The following is a 27,287-nucleotide window of genomic DNA, read 5'->3' on the forward strand; positions in this document are numbered from 1 at the left end:
GGAATTCTGAGTTCATCGTTTTCTTAATGTTTAAACCTTCCCCTGTTGGTAATTTGGCACACTGAGTTTCCATTTAGTGAATCTGACCAATAATCATGCATATCTAAGAAGCATTTCAGGGCTCTTTAAAAATACAGTATTGGTAAAATAATACAAATAGAGCAAAATGGGGAAAGAAACAGAGTCTGGTTCATTTTAACCAAGAACTCTGTTACGTAGTTGCACTTAATTACACTGCACAGAATGAGTTAATGCCCCATTGCAGCTGAAATAATTCCATGGGGTTGCTGATAAATTTTAGGTAAAAATTTTATTCAAAATTATTCACATCTAGTGAATGGCTTATATATTAAAATCATTGATTCACAATTATAAAAACTGTCAATCCTCACTTTATAGAAATAACTTATTTTTATAATTTAGGATTAAAATCTTCCCTCCTTAGATTTGGAGCTAGGAGTTTGAAATCATATAACTTTGATGGGAAAACTTTTATTATTAAAAATCTCTCATAAATCCAATTTTGTGTTCATTAAATTCATTTTTATCAAAATGTAAATACTATAATACCATTGGATTTTAAAGTCTCATTCTAAGTTAAAATGTAAAAATCTTACTGAACTGTGTTCAATTATATAAAAACATTAAACATAATTACATACAGACAAGTAAGCAGCTATTAAAAATCTAACAAAACAAGGGTACTGGCTTGAATTTTTCAGTGTTTGTCAATAATTAAAAACACATAGATACACAGCTAAAACTCTTATTTAAACACAACAATGCTGTTTTCAGTATTTTCATTCATAGACATATAAAGTTAAGAAAAGTAGATATTTATAGAATGTGATCTCTTAAGCCATACGTTTTGAATTTCCAAAGAGCAAAATTTAATATTCTAAACGAGTAAAGCTATTATCTAAATAATAAAATTTTTTTATTTTAATCTTCTAATTTGAATTTTTTGTTATTACATAAGTATTTGTATGTACAATTTTCTATTACTATTTAACAAGTTTTCCATTGAATTACCTTATTATTTTTTCTATCTGTAACTACAGTATAAGAAAATATTTTAAAGCTTCAAGCTACTAACTTATCTTCAACATTTCCCTTTTCTCTTTGTATAAAGTTCACTGTGAAAATTTTACTTTGCAAGATTATTATGAAATTAAAAATAAAGAAATCCAAAGTAGTTTTCACATGTGCTATTATGTGACATTATATAACTTACAAACACATTGGCAGTGATACTTCCACTTATGTGATTTACTATGAAAGAGCAGATAAATCAATATGAAATAGAATGTCTATAATACATAAATATATATTTGGTATCCATTAAAAGAATCTTAACTTGCCTCAATGACTTTGCATAGCAAATCATAATAATCCCTTCCTCTATGCATTTTAATATAATGGTCATCATTTGTACACAACACACACACACACACACACACACACACACACCCTTATGGCGAAGACACTTTCGAATTGACTGTTTGCACTTGCATGACCCCCGAGACTTAATCTCATTGCTGATGTATATCCTCATGCCTAAGAATTTTATAGATAACCCAGTAGAAAATATTAAAAATCAAAAAGGCTAATGGGAAGCAGGCTCGGGAGATGGTGTCAATCTTCTTGGCCCGGTCGATGAAGATCTTCCTCATTTCATCAGGGCTTTCTGGCATTACCTGGACAGGACGGTTTGGGCCCTTGGGGGTCACACTCTCTTTTGCTTGCAGGCACGGCCCCATGCCATAGGCAGTGAAGCTGAACCGACTTTCCCTTACCTCATCATCCTGCCATCAGAAAAACACAGGAGAACACTTTAGTCATGAAACAGAGCATAATTAACAGCAACTCGGAATCACAACTTAAGCTTTAGCATGATAAATGCTAACATTATTGTAATGAAAAGACAAGCCTACAAGAATGAGTTGTTTTATTCCCCACTCAAGTTTTATTGATTGAATGTGCATCACAGAGATGTGTCCATTAAGAAATATAAAACTCTCAAATTATATGTTTGAATGGAAAAGTAACAATTCTGGTATTGTGTATATATTGCTAGAATATCTAAATAAATTGAGCAAGAAAAAATCTATTGGATATTATGTCACAGACTAAATATTTTTTACATTATGTGTCTAAATGGGTAAATATGATGTCAGAAACGTACCAGGATCATTGACTGAATTTTTATTTTTCATGGAGGCAAATATTTTAATGTTTATTTCCTACACTTTTATGTTAGTTTGTTTCAAAATACAGTTTAGCTCAATAACTCTGGTTAATTTTTGTTATCCTCAATGCTACTTGTACGTTTTATACTAACCGATTTGGGAGACTATAAGATAGTCCCATATTCTGGCTTACATACAATTGCTTTTCAAGTGCATTGATTTAGTTGAAATTATGAATGAAATTTGGCAAAAGTTTATTTCATGTTAAGAAAAATTATGAATTATTATGTTCTAAAAATTATTGTTACTTTTCTCTTATATGTTATAAATTGAAGAGAATTCCCTATGCATATACATGAAAGAAAAATATAAATTTAAGGAAAAAATTATTAATAAAACTATAATAAATCAATAGTGTTTATGATAGGAAAACATGGCACTTACTGATTTATAATAAAGTTCATTAATGAGTAATTTAATTTGAAAAATTTATTTAGATTGTAACAGTAGATGGCTGCCAATTAATTGAATTTCTTGCACTAAAATTGAAAGTTTAAAAGATGACATTTTACAAATTTATTATAGCTTGCCTCTTATAGAAGTAATCTTTATGGTAATACAAGAGATAAAAGTAACCAAGTATTCAAACTCTTGAAAAATATTTTGAGTTTTGAAAGTAGAAGGTCAATGAATAGTATATTACAAAATATAAAAGTAACAAATAAAAATTAAAATGGATTCTAAAAATGAGAAGATGATCAAAGTTGATGTAATAATTATAAAATAGGTTTCTGGTGAATTATGAAGGCAATTCCATCTGAAAGCAAAAACATATAATTATTGGAAAATATCTCAACTGAAGGTGTATCAGTAATTGAATTTTGAGGAAACCAGTATGACATAAAAGCTGATGATCCAAATCCTATGTAATTATTGCTGTAATCCTGCAAAAAATGGAACTTGATTTTTAGTAGTCTTCATAAGAATGTTCATTGGTGCTGGCAATTTTTTTTTTTGTTTCCATGGAGATTTTAAGGCTATATTATTGTTTGCTTTGAATTTTTTATTACAAAAATGCTAAGATTTTAGGATTTTAGCATCTGTGCTTAGTAAAGTAGTATCTATTGACTACCCTTTTTTCTAGTTTTATTGAGAAACTAGAGGCCTGGTGCATGAAAATTCATACACTGGAGGGGGGATCTCTCAGCCAGGCCTGCCCCCTCTCACAGTCTGTGAGTCCTTAGGGGCAGGAGGCAACCTGGCGATCAGGGGAAGGCGATGCCCCATCACACCTCTCCTGCTGCCACTGCCGGCAATGCAAGCCTCAGCCAGCCCTGGTTACCTGAGCCTCGGGTGGCTCTGGGTGTCTGGGTGGCCAACATCTGAGGCTTACCTGTGCCTCGGACTGGTCCTAGGTAGCTGAGCAGCCAAAATCCGAGGCTTGCTTATGCCTTGGACCAGCCATGGGTGGCTGGGCAGCTATCATCCAAGGCTTGCCTGTGCCTCGGACTGGTCCTAGGTGGCTGAGCAGCCAAAATCCAAGGCTTGCCTATGCCTTGGCCCAGCCCTGGGTGGCTGGGCAGCCAATATCCAAGGCTTGCCTGCACCTTGGGGCGGCCCTCAGCAGCTGGGGGGCTGAGGGCGGTTACGGCTGCACCGTGAGCCTGCCACCCCCCCGCCCCCCCGCCCCCGCCTGGGCTGAAAGGACTGTGGGACTCCAGCGGGGCTGAGAGGACTGGGCGCTGCCATCTTGTGGCTATGGGCACCACCATCTTTGTGACAACATGATGGTCAATTTGCATTTTCCCTCTTCATTAGATAGGATAATTGATGTATATCACTGTATAAGTTTAAGGTGTACAACCTGATGGTTTGACTTACATATATTGTGAAATGACTACAATAGGTTTACTTAACATCCGTTATCTCTTATAGATAAAATAAGAAAAAATATTCTGCTTGTGAGGAAAACTCTTAGGATCTACTCTCTTAACCACTTTCTTATATATCATACACCAGGGTTAGCTATGGTCATCATGCTGTACGTTACATGCCTAATGTTTTTTTATCTTATAACTGGAAGTTTGTACATTTTAACCACCTGCTTCAATTACTACCTTTTTAACCATCTGTTCTAACCATATTTTCAAACCTTTGGAGACCCCCATACCTCACAACAGAAATAGTCATTTAAGATTGACCATATTTAGTGAACAACTGTAGTTTTCTCAATCATATCTTTTCACATAACTGACAACGAGTAAAGGGTTAATGCCAGCTGGGGGCTGTCTCAGGACTGCTGAGAGGGACTTCTGGTTCTTCCAGCATCACTTCCTTGAGAACAATAGAGTTCAGCTAAATGGGGAATGTGGTTTGCTTCATCCGCAGTGAAGGAGGCACCTGCTCTCGGGAGGCTGTGCAGGGGCCTACATGACCAGACGGTATATAGGCTTGGTGGGAAATAAAGGCTGTGGCTTCTCTGTGTCAAGGTGACCACAGCCACATGCCTTGACTGTTGTCTGTGGCAGTTGTATCTGTATGTCGTGTGGGTGAGGGGCAAAAGAGCTGTGCTCTTGAGTACCTGCCAAGCCTCCCACTTTGAGGAAGATGCTGTGTCTGACGGGAGGCTTGCCCCACATGCCCCTGTAGGACTGAATAAAGGGCCTTCTTGGCAATTTGACCCCCAAATTTCAGCAGTGGGGACAGAAGCTGACCTGGCTCTCAGATCATTGCAGGCTCCAAAGGTTGGGAGGGAATTCTGATGAGAATGTGGTACTGATCCACCCTGGGTTTGAGGTAGCAGAAGCTCTGTGGAAAATAACTGAGGATAAGTCTTACTATCAGAATATGAGTGACACAGTTTCAGACCTTGTTGAGTTGGTAGATGGGTGATCAGTAAAATAAAACTGAAAGGAACGAGGGTGAAAGAACGGAAAGGAGAGTGGCTTGAGATACAATTAATTCCTTGTCTCCTATTAATTGATTATCTTTGAAACTGAAACTACTCAGGGGTGGGGGAAGAGAAACAAAAGCAAGGAAAGCTAGCAGCCTCATGGCCTGCACTCAAGATGAAACCAGAGGTGCTGGGACTTAAAAGGACATTGCAGTTACCTTGATGTCACATCTCTGTAACCCCAGACAAGTGGTGTTGGAAAATAGTAACTATCATGCAGCCCTGTCCGATATAATGTAAAGCACAAATAGAAGCCATGTGTGTAATTTTAAAATTTAAATTTATACTTGCTACAGTTTAATAAGTTAAAAGAAACAGGCACAATTACTTTTAGTAAGACATGTTCTTTAACTCAGTATGTCTTAAATATTTTTTAAATATTTACTAAGTAAAAATTAAAGAGATATTTTACATTCTTTATTTCTTACTGAGTCCTTGATGCCAGTGGATATTTTAACGTGCCTTAACTCAGACTCCATATTTCTAGTGCTCAATAGTGCCACATGGGGCTGGTGGCTACCATACTGAAGAAAGCAATCTCTCTATATAAAAGCCTAATCAACCATTATGACCAAACGACCAGAATGACTGGAACAACCAGTTGACCAGTCACTATGATGCACATTGACCACCAGAGGGCAGATGCTCAATGCATGAGCTGCCCCCTGGTGTCAGTGTGCTCTCACAGGGGGAGTGCTGCTCAGCCAGCAGCTGGGCTCACGGCTGGTGAGCGCAGCTGCGGCAGCGGGAGCCTCTCCCACTCTGCAGCAGCACTACTTAGTGGCGGCGCAGTGGGCAGGGATGAGTGTGAGCAGTGTGGCACCAGGCCCCGGCTCAGGCTCCTTCCTGGCCGCCTGCTGCTTGGCGCAGTGCTACATCCCTCGAGGGATGTCCGACTGCTGGTTTAGGTCCGGGGGTTGGGCCTAAATCTGCAGTCGGACACCCCCTGAGGGGTCCCGGATTGCGAAAGGGCGCAGGCCAGGCTGAGGGACCCCCCCTGCCGTGCATGAATCCATGCACCTGGCCTCCAGTTCCAATATAAAGGAGCTGGGTCTCAACGTTTTTCAGGATCATGAGGTTGATTGACCTGGAGGCTGATAATTTTTTTTGCATGCTGCAGCATGAAAAGTAATGTTTGGTGTGAATGCTAGTTCCTAATTTGCTGCAGTGTTGCCACTCAGGAATTATTGGCAGGTGTATAATCAAAGACCCCTTTTTGAGTGAGTGGAGCCTTGAGTGGTGGGAATCTATCGAGGAAGGCTGTTGCCTGGTTCTCTCACTGCTGTGAAATAGAATAGTCCTTTAGGGGAGTAGCAATTCGATAATTTTAAAAAGGAGCCTACCCAAACCTTATCCTTTGGGCTCCTCTCGGGCGGACACTGATTAGGAGAATCCCTTGGGCATCAGTTCCCCCGGTGGCTCTCTTTTTGGGAAGGCAGCAGGGCATCTATAGTTCATGGGCACATTTGCTTTTGCAGCTGCCACGCTAGGTTTTACTGATGGAAGAAAAAAAAATACCTGGGCGATTCAGAAGAAAGGTCATGGCCAGAGGTGAATCTACTAGCTCTCTTTGGGTGGCTTTTAAGACACAGAAGAAAATTGACAGAATTCCTAAGACAGATTTCCTAGCACGTTATTGCCCGCTGGGAGGAAGGAAATCTGTTCCAGTTCCGGCAGCTGCTTCCTTTAAGGACCCCTGTTAAATCTGCTGCTTTCATCTCAGAAGTTAAATCCAATGATGCCAGTGGGGAATGGAAACAAAAGGCACTTATATGAGTTGCTGAGTTTACTCCATCCGTTAGGTCAGCTGAAACAAAGAACATTGACTTGAAGGCCAGGATCTCCTTGCCTAACTCTGAATGGGGTTTCAAGGCTACACTACAGTTAAAGTTGAATGTCTGGGAGTGGTGAACGTAGCTTTGGGTGCCAGTGCACAATGTCCAGTAATGCTGCTGGGGAATGAGAAGGTTATATGAAGAGCAAAAGAGAAGCTGGTGGGGACGAGAAGGAGGCATAGTGATGCTGTGGTAGCAGGTATCATGTTCATAGTAAAAGCTGCAAATAGGAAAGTAAGGGACTAAGATATATCCAGTAGGTGGCATTGTCTTTGGCTAAATGTATAATCAGAAAGGACGTGACATGTGAAGGAATGATCTTGCCAAATCTGGCTTAAGCCTAATCTTGAGCAATTGTTCCTTAGCCCGGATGTAATTGGATATATTAAAATGAGAGCCCTTAGAATTGCCTGAACCTTCCTCTGTAGTAGCTATTAAACAAGATTCCAGGCAAATAAAGAAAGCTCTCAGTTTTCAGTAAGGGAATGGTGGTGGCAGCATTAATCTTCTCTAGAGCATTCGCATCTACCCTATGTAAAACTAAAGGGGTCCTGAAGGCTGACTACTTGGGTTCCTTAGAGATGTACCCCCTACAGCCTTCTGAAACGACTCAAGAGTTTCAGAAGGACAAAGAAGGCTGGTAGGCTTTGATAGACTTGACTAAAATGTTCCTCTTAATTTCAATCTAAAAAAAGTCAAACACAGTGTGTCTTCTTGTGGGATAGACCCAAACTGTAACCTAACTGTCACCCCTTAAGGAAACCCGAATTCTCCAGCATATTGCCACAACCTGGTTGGAAACAGTTTGATTCAGATCACTGTCAAAAGTGAGTTGGTTAATGAGAAATGATAGTTTCCCTCTCCGAGGAGAAAGTCAAGGGAAGTTTTGGAGACTGCAGTGGCACACATGATTAGGTAAAGGTGGCTAACCTTAACCTTGACAAACTACTAGAGACAAGTCACAAACAGTGAAGGGCAAACTGCTGTTTCTTCTGGATCCCACTTGAGAAAAACAGCTTGTAACACTACCTGAAATCTGGCAGATAGGTTTTGGATTTCTGTTGGCCACGCTGTATAAAGTGACTGGAAGACAGACCGAATGTGAAAGGGGAACAAGAGATTTGAGGCAGGCCATAACCCAAGCTGACCCTCAGAGGCCTTAAAATTTATCCACTGCAGAGGTATCTGCTACTGAAATACATGTGGACTGGAGTTTCTGGAGAAAGTTCAATAGAGGTTCCCTAAGGTAGCTGCTAGGATTCTAGACTAGAAAACTCTCTGATTCTGTGAGCAGGTATAGCAATGTATTGGAATGATGGCTACTGGCATTCTCTTTTGTTCTAGAAGAACCAGACGCCCCAAACTGAAGGAATCTGAAGAACATCAGACTATATGTAAGCCTAAGTTTCTACCATGTTAAAGGTGATGTCAAAAAAGCATTAAACAGACTGATGAATCTCAGAGGGAAGGTGGAGGTGGGTGGGTGGGGAGAGAATTTATATGCATATATGCATAATCCATGGGCACAGACAATAATGAGGTGAAGGCCTGGGGCAGGGGGTGGGTGCAGGATGGAGGAGGTCAATGGGGAAAAACAAAAGGGACATCTGTAATACTTTCAACAATAAAGAAAAAATTTAAAAAAATTTACAGCAACAATAAAAAATGGCATTCTAACTTAAACTCCCTGATAGAATGAAAATGGTATATTCAGAGACAAGTTAAGGGGAGTACCTTGGGAAAAGCATGTTCATGAAAAGGTACCTATCTGACAATGATCCAATGATGGAGTCTCTGGCTGAGCTACCAAAGTGGTCTAAACATCATGATTCTCTTTCCACTGAGGCAAAACAGGACACCTGGTTCACCAATGGAAACTCCAATATGAAAGGTCAGGACTCAACCCAGACCTGCAGTGGAATGAATAACTGTTGTTGAAGAGAGGAAGTCAAGTCCACACAATGGGCTGACTTGAGAACAGTATATGTGGCAGTATGGGAAGAATGGTTCTTGCTCTCAGAGCAATATCTGGATACACAAAGATGCGAAGGGTGTGAGCTATAATGCCCAATAGAAATTCCAGGGTGGAAAGAAATTAGGTCATTTAATGCCCACCAAGTTGCTAGCTCCGAAGAAGATAAGAGTGCCAATACAGATGTCATGGACTGTCCATGGACGTAGCCATGGTGGTGTCCAGGCCATGCAGCAATGGACAGAACTGTGACATATTCCTCTGTTGCACAATGAAAGCATCCATGTGGTGAGAGCTTGTCTTGAATATCAACAAAGAAAAAATTGCATGAAAATTGCTTTGGGTGAAAGCTCCCAATGACAAGCACTCACGCACAGCCGGCAGATGGAATACTTAGGGTCTTTGCCCATGGCTCCCGGAAGATTTAATGGGTTTTGGCAGAAATAGACAGCTAGTCCCTCTTGGGATTTTTTACACTGTAACAAAAGCCACAGCTGACAATACTATTAATGGCTTGGAACAAGACATTTTATATCAGTTTGGGCCCCTACAATAGATCTCATTGGACAAAGAAACACATTTAAACATGACCGGTGTATAAAATGGCCCAAGAACACAACATGGGGAGGGCATACCATACATATCTCACCTGCTGACAGAACAATGGTTTACATAGGAATTGGAATGAGCAATGAAAACATGCATTACTAAAGACAGGATGACAATGACATGATGGCTGGCTAGTTCACTAGATGAGTGTGTATGAGAGTGAACATGAGTGAGTTTAAGTAGGAATGCCTTTAGAAAGCTGTCTGGTTTCTGGTGGGGAAAGTGTACGGGGTGGAGTGTTACCTGATATAATGACTCTGGGTCCACGGTCGTATTTGAATTTTTTAGCTGTAGGGACCATTCCTGCATATGACACTGCATCTATTTCTGTAAACTAGAAGCCACTCATGCCCTGTGCAGGTGAGGGAAGAAAAAATCCTGTGTGCTGAGTAGCTTAGCTGCAAGGCCCCCAGTTAAATGAAGCTACTTTATCTGCTGTCTCTCTTGCTTTTTATCCTTCTAAAAAGTTAAGCCCATGACATACACGGTTAAAGCTTATTTCAGTCTTGTAAGTATGATTCTGTCTTTAAGCTTGTAATCAGAGCTATGGCGCTGTACTGAACAAAGCTACATCACATTTGGACATCGGTTTTGATAGAAAAATGACACATTGGAACAATTTAAACTTAACCATCTTTATATAGCACTGGTTCATCATAAAAAAGGGCAACAATTTGTAAAACTGCCATTATTCTATGTGCATGCAGTGATGATCGTCTTGGCAAGGCCAATGTTTCTTGCACGGTGGTCTATATAACACCTGTCTTGGAATCACTCACTGGGGGGGATTGTTGAGACTAATTTTCTAGGTCTCCATGCAGAGAGTCCTTCTCATTAGCACTTAAGCTGTCCCACTTACCTGCACTTCCCACAGCGTTTGTAGGTGATTATAATGCCCAGTCAAGTTGTAGAAACAAAAGTTTCCTGGAGGCACAATGCAACTATCCTAATCAGCTTGAATTCGTAAGGATGTAAAAAAATTTTTTTAAACTCCTCTAACACTCTATAATTTACATTTTAAGTGGTGGTTTATGGAAATATACCCTTGTAATGGCTTTTGCATTAGTATTAAACTATTATTTTATTTTTAAGCAATTCCTGTTTTTAAGTAAGGCTGTTTCTAGGTAAGACTATAAGTAAGAATATACAACCTATATCTTTATCCATTTTAAAATGTACTACGAGACATAGGCATATGTTAGAAAAGAGACTTTGAATAAGTATGTTATACTAGTATAATGTGATTTATTACGTTATTGTTTTCAAAAGCACCTAGAATATGATTTCACTTACAAATTCATCACCAACGGCTTTCCTACTAATTTTGGAGTTGAAGAAACAGAAACCTTTAGTTTCAATGAAAACACTTTCCTCATTAAAATGTCTTGTTCAAATATTTATTTCCTGGCAATGGTAATAGAAAATAAGAGGGTGAGGAACACTGTCTGCATAATAAAAATATGTGTGTACTATAGCAAATAATTTTCAAATATTTTATGTAGTCATAAATATACTAGATAGTTCAAATTTAAATTCTGAGTCAAGATTGGTATTCAAAATGAAAATGTTTTATTATAGTTAAGTGATTCCATGGCTTCATCATTTATTGCCAGGAGTCTGGGTAGTCTTACTTAGCTCTCAGATTTTTGGTTTTTAGTTCCAAAAAAACACACAAGGATTATAGCACTATCTAGCAGGATTGGGTTTTTTTTTTTTAGGGTGAGAGAAAATATATAAAACACCCAATAAGTTATTCAAATTACTGCTATAATATTATTAATATTGTATTCATTATAATTGTAGTATTGTGGAAATTGCATAATTACACAATATAAAATAAAAATATGATTACCGACTTGAATCATTTTACTATTAGATATTTTAAATCCACAGAAACTAAACTAGCACTAAAGTGCTATGTAAAATAGACCTACCCAGCTGCTTCCTCTGCAGTGGCCTTACACTTGTGTTTCACTTAAAAATTAGTCAACGGCAGCCTTGGCCAGTGTTGCTCAGAGCATCGGCCTGTGCACCTAAGGGTCATGGGTTCAATCCTAGTCAAGGGCATGTACTTGGATTGCAGGCTCGATCCCAGCCCAGTCAGGCTGTGTGCCAAAGGCAACCAACCAAAGTGTCTCTTACACATTGATGTTTCTCTTTCTCTCCCTCTCTCCCTCTCTTTGTCTCTCTCTCCCCTTCCCTCCCTTCCTCTCTCTCTCTCTCTCTCCCTCCCTCCCTCCCTCCCTTCCACTCTCTTCAAAAAAAGCAATGGAGAAATATCCTCATATGAGGATTAACAACAACAAAAATAATTAGCCAACAGCATATATTTGAAAATAGCACTTTGCCCCTCTATGCCTTACTCTGCTATTGTCACAATATGTAGGGTTTGCTATATGACTGTTAGAATTCTTTGCAAATCTAATTTCTGCAATCAAGAAGTCTTTAGCCTTGTCAATATGTTCCATGAAACAGCACAAATATTTCTGGTGTGCCCGTTAGGTGAGGCACGTGGAGTCATCTTATAGCTTCAGAAATAGGATCTCAGCTCTGTTAGTCCAGACTTCACGTAGTCAGATGCTGAGAGAGAGTAAGGACCTCTAGACCTCAAAAAGGTCATGTGGCTTTAAAAAAATGACTGACCTATTGGGTTCTTTTTGAAAGGCTCCACTTAAAGCATTATTTTTTTTCTAACGCTAACGGCCTGCAGAAAATGCCCATCCTCAAGGACAGTTACTTGTCTTGAGCAAAATGTACTCTCCTTCCCATTCACCTCCTAGGCCTCAGCCCACTGCATCTGGTTCTCCCATTGCAGGCCTCCCAGACCCCACAAAGCACAGAGGGACAAGGAAGCATTAATTTTAAGCACAGTTGAAGCTTTTCTAATAGCTCAGCATTAATATTAGATTATTATATTAAAAAGTGCATTAAATTATTTTGTGACTAATTTCTTTGGTTTCAATGAATTTTCTAAAATCACCATCACTTAGAAAATTCTAAGGTAAGATAAAAAAACATGAATGATTTTAAAATATTTTTATTTCAAGTATCACTCAAAATATTTCTTTGATATAATTCTGCTTTCTGGAGATAATTTCAGCTTAAATTTCTAATGAACTGAAGGCCCAAAATCAAGGTGCTTAGAGAGACATCTAAAACTTTTGACACTATGTGTTAGCCAATATTTAATGTTCATAAAATTAAGGCACTTTACAACTCAAAATATAGTTATTAATAGAAATTAAATAGAATAAACTCAAAATGAGCTCAAGAACATGGCTAATTAAAAAGGTAAATTTTAATAGTTAATTTTCCCACAAGTAAATCCTCTTAATATGCTTCAATCAAGTTAGAAGGGTAGGCAATGAAGAAGGTAAAAACTCATTTACTTAAGCATGCAATTCTTTCTACAGGAGGGCCTGTTTTTACTAAATTTGTAAATGAGACAAATGTTTCAGTTATTAAGCATCAATACCATATTGTGAAACATTCAAAGTACTTTTTGTTTTATTTAGAGAACTAGAGGCCCAGTGTATGAATTTGTGCATGGGTGGGGTCCAGCTGGCCTGGCCTCAATAGAGGTGGGTTAGAGCCAATCGGGGCCTGGCCTATTGGGAGGAGGAGATGGTGGGAGATTGGCCGGCTGGCCCCACCCCCTATTGGGGTGTGGGGGCAATCAGGGGTGTGGCCGGCTTGGGGGAGGGACTATGGGCAGATCAGGGGAGGGTTGGCCTGGAGGAAGGGCTGTGGAGGGGTTTGGCCAACCACCTGGCCCTCCCCCAGGCCAGCCTAGCCTCGATTAGGGTGGGAGAGGCTGATCAGGGGTGGGGCCATCTGGGGGGAGGGGCCATGGGAGGTTGTCCAGTGGCCCCACCCCCGATCAGGCCAGTTCACTGGCCACAGTGGGCGTCCTAGTGACCAGTCGTTCTGGTCGTTACGACATTCTGGTTGCTGGCTTTTTATATACATATATATTATATTAAAGACTGATTCACATAACAGGAGATAGATTGAAAATCCAAGCGTAGATATAGCCATTTAGTTGAATTGCTTCATTCACCTTTATCATCAACTATAATATACATAAGAGGTAAGAATTTTCTATCTTATTCTTAGCTCTCAAAAATGACAAAAAAAAAAATCTTATATGGTGAAGGAGTGGTGAAGGCATGAAGATTGTCAGTGAGTGGTAAATAAACATTAAGTATCAAAAAGGGTTAGTAATGATTATGTGAATTGCTATGAGATTCAGCAGCATTAAATATGTTATTTTTATCCTAATGTTTCTTCCCTAGTAGATACCTTTGGGGAGTTTTTTTTCTTTCTTGTTCTTTTGGGGTGTTTTTATACAATGATGATTTTAACTAAATTATCCCAAAGGTCATTTTATTAAAATAATTTTCTATAACTTTTAATTGCCAAGTAGGAAAGTGACAGATGGAGAAAATATGAAATGCTATTAATTTTCAGTTACATGATTTCAAAGTGTGTGGATTTTGAAAAAATTTACTAATAAAGTAATGGTTTATTTTTGTTGGGAAAAATCACAATCACTTAGACAATTCTAAGGTAAGATAAAAAAACATGAATAATTAAAAAATTGTTTTTCTAAAGTATTAGCCTAAAGTAAAATATTCAGTTTAATACATATGTATATATTTATATATTATTTAAAAATAGAAGTGTTAAAAATGCAATTATAGATGAGGTTAAAATACTTTATTGTTGCAAGTCAATTATCAGTATAAAATTCTTTAAAACCTCGCTCCTATGAAAACCTTGCATTTATTATAGATGGCATTTGAATTAGTTATGAATTATGCTTGGCATATTGAATTTAGATTCAGATATGCTTTGAAGATTGTTGAATGGTAAAATGTCAGCTTAAAATGAATGTTTTACATGAAATATTATGGAAATTTAATTCAATCTTCTATATTTTAGACTGATAAGAAATCAATTAAATAATTTTAAATTATCTGTATATCTATTTCTATCAGCAGTTCTCAACCTGTGGGTTGAGAACAATGAAAATATATCCTGCATATCAGATATTTACATTATGATTCATAACAGTAGCAAAATTACAGTTATGAAGTAGCAATGAAAATAATTTTATGGTTGGACACCACAACATGAGGAACTGTATTAAAGGGTCATAGCATTAGGAAGGTTGAGAACCACTGTCAGTGCCAACTCATAATTATGGAGTGAAGTAATATAATGTATAGATAGCATGTGTAAAAAGCAGTACTATAAACCTATTTTAGTTAACTCTGAGATGGAAGTCCCTACAATGCATGTGAAATTAAATTAAATAAAGAACATGTTACTTTATTGAATACTAGAGGTTCAGTGCATGAAATTTGTGCAGCGGCAGGGGGGCCCTCAAACCGGCCTGCACCCTCTCGCAATCCGGGACCCTTGGAGGATGTCCGACTGACGGTTTAGAGGGATTGGGCCTAAACTGGCAGTCGGATATTCCTCTCACAATCCAGGACTGCTGGCTTTTAACTGCTCCCCTGCCTGCCTGATCACCCCTAACCCCTCTGCCTGCCTGATCACCCCTAACCGTCTCTGCCTCGGCCCCCACCATGGCGGCTTCATCCGGAATGACGTCCAGAAGGTCATTCGGCTATCCGGTCTAATTAGCATATTACACTTTTATTATTATAGATTGTTTTCCTAAATAAGTATTTCAGAGGCAGAATAGCTCTGAAAATAGCTCTGTTGAACCTAATCTCTAAATATTTGTTTTCAGAAAATAATTGAATTCTTACAATTTTTGTTTTACTAGAGAGGATGAAATTTCTAACCCTCATATATCAGAATCATTGAAATAGAATTTGTTTAAAATTATTTGAAAACTATTATCTTCAGATATGTAACAAAGAAATTTGTAGGAAATATTTACCTATTGAAAGGATATCTTATACTCTGGAATATAGCATAAACTGACCTATAATGAAAACTATTAAATAATTTAGTATACATGGGTGCCAAATTGTTTTCAACTTTGGAGCATCATCCATTCAACCAAAATAGAGTACATGTATATTTGTATTTGTCCTAAGATTATGGAGCTGACAAAATGTGCAAGGTCAAAAAATCAATTATGCATTATTCTTAGAAGTTACCTTGAGTTATTTTTAAAGTAAGATAACACATAAATACATAAGTAAATAAAATACTGATTTTTTTGTACATATAGTTGAAATACAGTCAATTATATCTTTATTATTAAAAGATAACTATCATGTCTAACAAAATATAAACTGGGTAATTATTTTCAAAACCTAAAACTAATGGTCCATGTTTATCTCAACTGTGTATATAAATAAAAGTGAATACCAGGATAAATACGAAGAGGTGCTAGAATACTGTGTGAATGCATTTTCTCTCAGCAAACCATTGCATCGTTACATTATATTGCAATGCAGAAGAAGCTACATGAAATGCACTAAAGCAATCCTAAGTCATCCACATCTCTCAGCAAATCAAATATGTTCAGAAATATTTTGGCATGTCTTAATACCCCTCCAGTTCTAATGCAATGATATCATACAAGGGAAAAGCAACTTCTAACCAAAATACTTCCATGCCATGCATACACCCATGCATACATATTACTGGAGAGAAGCAGTATGACCAGGTGCAGTGGGTAGTGTGCACACAGCAGGCTATGACAGTGTGGGGTGGGGAAATTTGCACACAAGAGCAAACTTTATTCTTTCACAATAGACAAAAGGTTCACTTGAACCTTCATAGAGGAAAAAGCAAGGTATTAAAAATTGTCTATAATGCCTAAGTCATTGCTGAACCAAGTTAAAACTTTTCTAGGAGCCCTAGCTGGTTTGGCTCAGTGGATAGAGTGTTGGCCTGCAGACTGAAGGGTTCCAGGTTCAATTCCGGTCAAGGGCATGTACCTTGGTTGCAGACATATCCCCAGTAGTGGGTGTGCAGGAGGCAGCTGATGGATGTTTCTCTCTCATTGATTTTCTAACTTTATCCCTTTCCATTCCTCTCTGTAAAAAATCAATAAAATATATTTTAAAAAAACTTTTCTAGGAATAATATTTACATCAGTATAAGGTCTCCTCCTGTAACAGACTTTCTATAATGAGGCTATTGTATTTTGCCTGTTCTGACAAATTAGAGTTTAAAAAAAATTTTTTTTTCAGGTAAACCAGTAGTACTCATGAAAGAAAGGACACAGAATTAACTTTTAGACTCATTTTGATTATGTTGATTCAAAGATTTAGATTGATAGGACGGTTTCCAAATAGTTTTTGTTTGTTTGTTTTTTTGGTGATGAATTTGGTCAACCCAGAGAATTATTAGGCTCAGAAAATTATCTTTTAAAAATTAAAATGATTAACACAAAATTTTCACGACAATTATTATAAAAATAAATGGAATGCATTTAATTTTCAATGAATTTGGTTGAAAATCATTTTGTTTTTAAAAATAATTCAGTATTGACTGTTTCTGAGGTAAACCTGCTTTTTCATCACAGTTCTTTGTTTGTATTTTTTATAAAGCAATATTTATGTTTTATACTAAAGCTCCTATAAGCATTAACTGTTTAGTGACTGGAAATTTAAATATATACCTCTCCCAAAGAGGTTATTATATGTGATTATTCAAATTTAATGCAAATAATACTGTTTCAAATTTACAGTTAAAATAATAAAGTAAAGGTAACTGACAACAAATATGCAATTCTAGTAGGAAAGAAAAATACTTGAGAGATTATATATTATAATATAAGAAAACTTAAGTGCTTTAAAATAATACTGGGTCTAGATATCTGTTATAAAATTCAGATTACTTTAATATTCATCTAACATTATGTCTATTGTCCATTCATCTAACACTATGTCTATTCTTAATTAAGGCATGTGGTAGCATCATCTGCAGAGGTTTTTTTAAATACATTTTTTTTCTCAGAAATTTTAGTTAGTAGATTGGACTATTTGTATAGGATTGCTTAGACTAAATTCTTGGCTGTGATAGGTTTAAATTCTATCACTGAATATGTACATGTATCCTTGTGATCTCTTTCTTATCAAACATATCAATGGATGCCACTATCAAAACCAACATTATTCATTTACTATACTATCTTAACATATCTTAACATTCAGAATGTGTTCTAAAAGACAAAGCTTTTTATTTTTGCCTAATTTTTAGATTTTTCTTTTCTTTTTTTAATATATTTTATTGATTTTTTTACAGAGAGGAAGGTAGAGGGACAGAGAATTAGAAACATCGATGAGAAAGAAACATCGATCAGCTGCCCCCTGTACACCTCCCACCGGGGATGTGCCTGCAACCAAGGTACGTGCCTTTGACTGGAATCGAACCTGGGACCCTTCAGTCCGCAGGCCGACGCTCCATCCACTGAGCCAAACCAGTCAGGGCTAGATTTCTATTTTCTGATAAGAGGAGCTGCTTTTCAAACTTTTTGTATAAATAAATTTCCCATTTACTTTGAAACTTACTTTGTCAAAGCACTTTTTATGGGGACTATAATAAGGCATGTATAATATTTCTGTTTAATATATATTAAAGTTTTTTTGACTGACCAAATAACTTGGTTAAATAAGATGAAGAAGAACATTTAAATATCCTTTTACTAAGTGAGGGAAGACAAATGGAATTATTAGAAAAAGAGAGTATTCTTAGCTGAAGGGCGATGGTGGTATTTTGGCTTTACATATGCAAAGAGATGTTTCCCCACCAAACACTGCCTGGGTGCAGAATATGCTCTCTGCTTTCTTACTGACGACCACATTCCTCCACTCAGAGTTAAGAAAGTGAATTTACCGTGTCTGAGAAACGGTAAAACTTCTCCAATGCAAAAGCTTCTGTCTGGGATTGAGAAACCAGAGAATCAGGCATACATGATTAATATAATCTCACAATTGGGTTCAATTACATATACCATGTTAACAACCATGTATCAATTAATAGATTTTTACATATGCAATGTCCACTTCCCAAAGTATGAAATGAGCTAAAAAACAAAACAAAACAAAAAGACCTGGATTTTATTATTTTTTTTTCCTGAACCAAACCTTAATTACAATATTTGCACATGGTGTATTTCAAATAGTGATTAAACAATAAGATATTATTTTTGCATTTTCCTGGAGTGCCAATTATTAGAAAATTAATCTTGCTGTCTTTCGTTGCGCTAAAGAAGGAATGTCAAATATCTGTATCCCAATAGTCTTACAGGTGGTAAAACTGAATAATGAACTGCTTCAGTAAGGATAATATTTTAAAAGGAGGAACCAGAATTGAGCAAGTAAATTTGTAGTCTATTATGTTATCCACTGGCTACTGTGACTGTTGGAGATGAGGTGGCAGTAGACAATGTCTGAGCTCTTAGCCCCACATGTGTAATACTTCTCATTTCTAGAGTTTGCAGTATACATGACTGATAAATTTTAGATTGTAGAAAGGAGGAGAAAGGAAGGGAAATAAAAAGTAAATGTGAAAAAGCAAACCAAAATGAGAGAGGAAAATAAATATTTCCTTACTTATGATTAATGAGATTAGAAGGAAAAATTGTCTTCATCAAACGTTAAAGGGAAAGACAAGAGCTTCAGCCCTGTGATACAGAATTGTTTTGTCCTATTACAGTGTTTTGGCCAGTACCAGGTCTCAAGAGAGAGAAAGGGGATGCAAATAGACAGTAAGGGAGGCAGACTAAGGGGAAGAAAAGAAAGAAAAGGCGAATGAGGAAGGAGTAGAAAAGTCTAAGAAAACTAGCTGACAGGGGTGAGGACAGGGTAAGGAGATGAAAAAAATTAATCTCCCATCAAAATATGTTTTCATGTACAAATTATATGCTTTCCTTTTCATAAAAAATTGATCAAATGCAAAATTTAGCATTGTTTTTTGTTGTTGTTTTTGTCCAGTGAATTACCAGTGTATCCCAACGCTGATGTTTCTTCCATGCTGCACTGAATTGGATATTTATTGGAGCAGTGATGATTCTGGGGAGTCAATTAGTTGTTGCTTCAGAAGATGACTAATACTGAGTAGACTCAGCACTGAGAGATCATGGCTTAGTGCTTTAAAAGGTTTTATGAATCTATAAATCATTGTCAATAATTTAGAAACCAGAAGGAATCCTTTAAAAAATTAAATCCTTAAAAATGTGCACTATATGAACTATGAAATTTCTCCATTGCTTATGACTCCACTCTCTTTCAAAATATTAGCTGGCACATGCGCATTAAAAGAAGTGAATATGCTGGCCAATAGAAACTCTTCCACACAGAAGAGGAAAGGGGTTGGTTAAAAAGAGATGGCATTGTAAGTCTTAATAGAGAGGAGCCACCCCATTCTGTACATCCAAATCCAATTAGGAGATTACCTCTACAACTTCCTGTGATCTCCCAATGATGTTCTAAATAACATTTCTTCTAGGTTTAATTTATTAGGTTGATGGACAAAAATAACACTATGTTGTGTTTCCCATGGGGATTCAGAAGAAATGTCTTTAAAACATGAAAGTATGTATCAAAAAAACCCTCTTAACCAGTGGACATAAGACATTGGGGGATAGGGGAGGCTAGGGGACTGTCTAGGGCGGGGGGATAAAATGGACACATATGTAATACCCTTTGTAATACTTTAAGCAATAAAAAATAAATAAATAAATAAATAAATAAATAAATAAATAAATAAAAGAAATTTGAAAAAAAAAACCCTCTTAGTTCTACATGAACACCAAAGTATTAATAAATAGGTAATATATGATGGAAACAAAAGAATTCATTTGGGAAAAAAAACAACTTTAATAGCTATATTTGATGACTTATGTGAAGTAAAATCACCAGAAACATACTAACATTGCAAATAAGAAATGACATGTTTTGGTTAATGAAAGCAAAAAATGGTGTCTTTTCAGGAAATATACTAGAAAGAAGTTGAGAAAGCTCTCATGTCAACAGTATACCTAGATGTCACCATTTTCTTCCTGAAGCTATTTTTGACAATTTAAATTTCAGTTGGACAAAACCAAAGGAACATCATAACATTTAGTCCTCGGTCTCCACTTCCTCTCTTCACATCCTATTAAATATAACAGCCCTAGCTGGTTTGGCTCAGTGGATAGAGCATCGGACTATGGACTGAAGGGTCCAGGGCTCGATTCCAGTCAAGAGCACATGATTGGGTTGCAGGCTCGATCCCCAGTAGGGGTTGTGCAGGAGGCAGCCTAACAATGATTCTCTCTCATCATTGATGTTTCTATCTCTCTCTCTACCTCTCCCTTCTCTCTTAAATAAAAACATATTTTAAAAATATATTTATATAACAAATTCACTTTTTAATAAAAGTTGGTATCCCGATGAACCCAATGAATTTAATTGCTTACCTTATTCTTTCTCTTTCGTCGAAATCTCAGAAGTTCTTTGTGTTGTCTTGATACAAAATTTACAGCTGCATATTCCAGAAGTGCTGCAAACACAAAAAGGAGGCACACTGCCATCCAAATGTCAATAGCTTTGACATATGATACCTAGCCAAGAAAGAGAGAGAAAGAGAGAGCGCACAAATTGACTTGTATTGTTACTTCCATTGGGAATAAAACCAATTGTCTGCTATAAAGCATAGCATGTGTATACCAGTTTGGGGGGGAAAGGGAAATGACACCAACACTTTTTTTTTTAACTTAAGAATTTTTTCAGTAATTAACTTTGCAAGTTTTATATATTAGTCATATGTCAAAACACATATTTTTGTTAATTTCTTTTCAAATGTGGTATTAGACCATACATATGATGGGGAAAAAATAAGATGAAATGTAATTTTATTTTTAGGTTAGTATAGCATAATGCTTGGAAAGTATGAAGTCCTATTAATATATACCATACCATCATGGCAGTATAATGCTGTTTAGCTTTTTAGGTCCATAGTTTCTTCATTAAAAAGTGTTGTATTTTGAAATGATTTTAACCTTACAGATATTGCAAGAACAGTAAAAAGAACTCCCACTTCTGTAGTAAACATTTGGTTACATTTGTCTATATATCTTTATCTCTATTATAATAGAGATAGATGTTGTCTATATCTGTGCCTTTCTCTCTAAATTATTTGAGTTGAATATTCAGTCATGATGCTCCATTACCTCCAAAAACTTATATGTATTTTCTAAAGGAAAAAGAACACTCTCATAAATGACTCTAATACATCCAACAAAATCAGGAAATTAATATTAATAAAACACCACCACCTAATTTTAAAACCCACTCCCATTTCACCAGTTGTTTCAATAATGCCCCTTTTAGCAGAAAAACATTTTTCTTTTAGTTCAGGATTTAAATATATATAGAGAGAGGAAGGGAGGGGAGAGAGATAGAAACCTCAACGATAAGAGAGAATTATTGATAGGCTGCTCTTGCCTGCCCCCTAGTGGGGATCCAGCCTGAAACCCAGGCATGTGCCCTGACCAGGAATCTAACCATGACCTCCTGGTTCATAGGTCAATGCTCAACCACTGAGCTACACCAGCAGGGCAGAAATTGCTTTAATCTTGCTCTCAGATTAACTGGACAGTGATTTACTGCATATGGCAACTGCTCAAGGATGTCATTTCTTGTAGTATATGTGTATACATCACATAGCTAACGTGTTCTATGCAAGCAGTTTCAGTAAAATCATTACCTTTTGTGGAATAAGCATGAGATCATTCATTTTATTGCATACTTTAGGCATGCCACTTAGACATGGGGGAAAGTATCTCCTTTGCCAAGAATTAGGAATAATAATGAAATATATTTATGATAACCATTTTTTTTTAGGTTTTCCTAGGAAATGGACAGTTACCTAGAAGTTTGTTTTCCCACTTGCAGAAATAAATGTCCCTTCCCCAAGGAGATATAGTCCCAGGAAAGCAGGAAGTGAGGCTAGATGTAGGCAAAAATGCACTACTTACTTCTTTGTACCAGTGTGTAGCTACCATAGGGAACAAAATTTTACACCTTGAACATGTGACTATTTTAATGCTGCTTGTATCTTCTGTATTTTTTTCCTTTCTCATCATCTTTAATATTTGGTAAAGTTATTTTTTGTCCAATATCAGTCTGTGGAAATCTTGATCAAATATAGGTTGTGCTTTAAAAGAGGAAGTGGCTCAATATTTGGGGAAAAGTTATGGTAGAGGGAGAAGCAAATCCAGCAAGAAAACACCTTTCTGCCACCTTTCTCAGATGGCATTTCAGGTCTCAGGCTAGGCTTTGCCCAAATCTGTTCAAAAATCCCCTGGCACCTATGCTTACCTGAATATGTTGCGTTGTAATTGCTTATTTCTTGTTCTTTTTCTGCTTAACCTGTGAATTCTTTAAGGGCAGATGGCACCTCTATTTTGTTCACTTTGACAAGAGTGTTTAGCATGTGTATACATATTTGCTGAGTGAATAGACAGACAAATGAAGGTGTAAAATATTAAAATGCAAGGGAGGAATGAATCATAGATGATGATTCATATAAAGATTCACTTTCTGGAGAAATACCTTAAACTTTAATATTTTTCTCTCTCAAAATCAGGTCATTTCTTCACATCTCTAATGGTGTCAACTTACATATGAAATATGCCAACAAAGGAGCTCTCTGCATCACCTCCTGTATCTTAAGTGTGACTTCTGCTGGTCAGAATGACCTCTACCGAGCAAAGGGAAGTATGCCCTCATTTTATTCCAGTGCTATGCTAAGTGTCCATCTGTTTGTAAAGCATAAATTTAAATCTCATAAGTTCTTCAGTTATGCCAGAAATTCCCAGTTGCCTTCAAATATATGCATTCCTGGAAGATGTAATTCTGCTTCCAAAGGTCCTCTCTCAAGCTACGCCATTCCTAGAAGAATATGAGTCATAAAGCACTTGTGCATTCTTTACCAACCTGAATGTATAATAACATGAAACAAAGAGATTAAATCAGAAGTTTACTTTCCAGATGAATCCAATGAATGCTTTCAATGACAGCAGACATATGCAAACTTCCTTCGTGTCTGCCAGGGTTCTGCTCATTGTGAAGAGCTCCCAATTGTTGAGGCTTCAAAGCTTACTTTCCTCATTCTCCCCTCTTACCTCACTCACCTATTCACCTCTTTTCTCCTCCTCCACTCTCCCTGCTCCTCCAAGTACAGCAAACTCTGGATCTGGGTAGTTTGGAACTCTAGGCTCGGTAACTTTATGTAAAGGTAGCAGTTTTTACTCCAACAATGCATAACATACTCATGGCCTATAACACACTCCCCATGTGATTCAAATTATCACCTTTCTATCCCCACTGCCTGCTGTCTGTCCTCTGGGCAGTTTCATTCCAATTCGCTTCATCCTTCTGGACCACCTTGCCAACAGTCCCATCATCCACTGTGCTGCTGGAACCTTAATTCTATTTTAAACAACAATCTCTCCTCAGTATTACCCATTAAATACATGTCCAAAATCTGTTTCATAGTGTACAAATTCCTTCATGATTGGCTCCCAACTTACCTTTCTTACTACATGCATTCATTCACTTTTTTTTTCATTCAACATTTACTGAACACCATTAATGCACCTAAATTCTGTTCTTAGTGTTGTAGTTACAGAGGTGATCAAGACAGACAAGATACTTTTTAAATTACTCACTTTAACCCACTGTGCTGCCACTATTAATTTACATATCATTCTCCTTGCTCCTTTTAGGCTACCATTTCCCATGAGCTAAAAACAAGGGTCAGGTCTTATTCATCCTTATATTTATAGGAGCTACCATGGTGCTCATTATAGTACAGGCTCTCCAGTAATGTTGATTTGACTGAACCATGTGGAGTGATTTATAATCACTGGCCATTTATGATTAGAGAACTAGTTTTAATAGCTAACATGCCAGGGAATATTCTTAGTAATGTCCATAGAACTACTAAGTGTTTTTAGTAGTTGTCCAAAACTAAGACTTTTAATCCTCATAACCACTGAGGAAACTATTCCCATTTTAGAGATGTGGAGACTGGGGCACAGTAAAATAACTTGCTTAAGTAAAATAACTTGTCACGTAGCTACCATTAGAGACTGAATCTGAATATTGAAAGGACAGATTAGTGCTCTATAAAAAGGACCCCAGAGAGCTCCCGCATCCATCCCACCATCAAAGAACACAACTAGAAGATTCCACATCTATTAACCAGGAAAGGGCCCTTACCAGACACCAAATCTGCCAGTACCTTGATCTTGGACTTCTAAAATTCCAGAACTGTGAGAAATGAATTCCTGTTGTCTCTAAGCCACTCATTCTGTGCTATTCTGTTATAGCAGCCTGGACTAAGACAGTTACCAAATTGCGCAGCTAAGACAAATACAACTAACCTAGCTCCAGAGCCCATAAATTTAACTACTATTCTATGTCTAGTTATTAGGCTGCTTCTATTTAAGCGCCATTACAAATTTACAACTGTGACCACACTAAGGAAAAATAACTCTCTCTATATCAACATTCCAGCCTCTTTAACTTTTATCTGATAGTTAAAAGTCAAGTCAGTACACAAAATATATATTGTAAAGTCCTCTATACTTTTGGGTTTGATCCTAAAATCAATAATCAACTTCTTAGCATTGTATTTATCACATAAAAACAAACTAGTTGCTCTGGGGAAGCAACGTGAGATCAGGGAAACATTTTTATCCTCTGAATACAATGCAAGTCTCCTCAACACCATTCTTACATTAATTATAATGAAGTGTTTTTGTGAGCAAGAAGATCATTGCCTGCTTGTCATATGATAATTCAGGAAGAGATCAGCTTGATAAATTATTTGAGTGTGCAGAGCTAGATTACTACAAGGCCTTGTCTTTTTTATTCTAAAAAATATCTTATAATGCATGGAAAGGAATATAAGTATTATATGTTCTGTAGAATTCTTATATCATACTATTTCCCCCCCACCACCAAAATGCATTCATTTTACTTTGCAAAGTTATTTATCATTAAAAAATAGAGGAAGCCTGCTTCTTCTATATTGATGATATATATATCATCATCAATAATTATCATCATCAATCATCCTGATTATAAAGATTGGAACCAAGTCATCTTGGCCCTGGGAAGCAGTCATGCTCTGGGAGCTTGCCTGAGCATGGATTTCTCAATATCTACTCTTCCAGTGTTGCAAGGAGGTGTGCATAGGAGGATTCAAGATAGGATAGGATACAATAAAAAAACTCCCAAAATATCACTGGCTTGAAAAAAGAGAAGACATTCCATGTTCACTTTGAGTCTAATGGTGACTCTGGACTATTGTCATTGTCTTCCTCACTGTGACCTGTGGGGTTGAGGAAAATCAGGGCACTGATGGGCCTCCCATTTGGTCATAAGTACTCCAGGTCACTGTTCAAAGCTCAGTAATCAGAGCTACTCACAGTCAACCCCAACAACAAACCAAAGATGCGGAACCCTACCCAGAGAAAGCCAGCCTCAGCGGCTGAGGGTGTGGATGGGGCAGGCACTGGTACTTCTGAAACAAAACCCCGGATCCTACAAGCACAGACTTGAGGAAAAGTGTGGATTATAATCTGCTCACTGTTCATGATATCTTGAATAGAATAATAAAGCAGCTTTATGAGAGAGCAAAACCCATTGCTTTACAGAAAGAAGCTGATCATTATTTCAGTGGGACAGAAAAAGAAACCTCTTTGATCTTCAGCCGAAAATTTGCTCCCACCATGGTGTCAAGTCCAGTAAAATCAATTGGAAGGAAGTACGAAAAACAGAGTCCAGATGGCCAGAGGGAAGTGTTGGGTGGAGGCGGGCAAAGGTGGGTAAGGAGAAATGGGAACAACTGTAATGGTGTCAACAATAAAATAAAGAAAAAAAAAGACTAAGAAAAAATAACAGAGTCCAGGTAGTGAATCTCTAAAGTCATTTGATTTTGTGCTCTCTGATTCAGAGAGATACTTAGATTGCACATATCGCCGCAGGCAATCTTTCATCACTAAATTGACTTTTACACTAGTCTGTGATAAGATTATTGAGCAGCAGCAGTTTTAGATTATATTCTCTTACAAGTACTTTGGATGAGCAGTGTTAGAAGTACAGCACCATATTCTGTAGTTGAGAGGCCTGCCAAGATGTCTGCCTTTCCCCTACTCCACTCAAAGGTGGTCAAAAGTTTTGCTTCCTGGGACCAATAATGTCCTTTACTACAGCCCAGACTATAAAGTGATAGTAAATTATACTTACTAAATTATAAACTATAACCCAGACTACTATTAATCAACCAGAAATAGAAATTTAAAATGTATTTACAAGCAGCCACAACCTAAATTTAAGAATAAGGAATTGATTAAACCAGAACCCGGACATAACTACGTATGGTGCCCAGTGGGTACCAGACTTATTCTGGGGATCACTTTGAATGTTATGTAAATGTCTAGCCACTATGCTCTACACCTGAAATTCATGTTATATTGAATGTCAGCTATAGTTGAAAGTATAAAAACAAAACCAGGGTTTACAAAACAAAACATCTCATGTAAACCAATCTGTCAGCTAGGTTTATTATCAGGTGAATTTTCCAGGAATCACTTGAGAGTGATTATTTTGTCAATTCTTTTCTCAGTTCAATTTGCTTTTTATTTAATAAAATGGTATAAAAATCACAGTGCATTTCTCTTGATTAGCTAAAATAGCCCTTTGAATAGGGTGATGTGTTCTCTTCCTCACAATCAATCC

General features: G+C 37.1%; 1 protein-coding gene across 2 annotated transcripts in view; it reads right to left on the reverse strand.

Moving 5' to 3' along the window:
• Nucleotides 1-1,366: 1,366 nt before the first annotated feature.
• The window catches only part of GLRA3 (glycine receptor alpha 3), a 128,718-nt gene continuing 102,797 nt past the window's right edge, over nucleotides 1,367-27,287 (reverse strand). Inside the window, exons 8-10 of one of the 2 annotated variants that reach the window (XM_036314887.1) lie at nucleotides 20,954-21,097; nucleotides 18,388-18,432; nucleotides 1,367-1,805 (exon numbers count right to left, since the gene is read on the reverse strand). In XM_036314887.1, the coding sequence (XP_036170780.1) occupies nucleotides 1,533-1,805; nucleotides 18,388-18,432; nucleotides 20,954-21,097 (462 nt within the window). In that variant the 3' untranslated portion in view covers nucleotides 1,367-1,532. The remainder of the gene's footprint in view (nucleotides 1,806-18,387; nucleotides 18,433-20,953; nucleotides 21,098-27,287) is intronic. The other variant, XM_036314888.1, reaches the window with a different exon arrangement.

This window comes from Myotis myotis, unplaced genomic scaffold (genome assembly GCF_014108235.1).
Source record: "Myotis myotis isolate mMyoMyo1 unplaced genomic scaffold, mMyoMyo1.p scaffold_m19_p_6, whole genome shotgun sequence".
Classification (NCBI taxonomy): Eukaryota; Metazoa; Chordata; class Mammalia; order Chiroptera; family Vespertilionidae; genus Myotis; species Myotis myotis.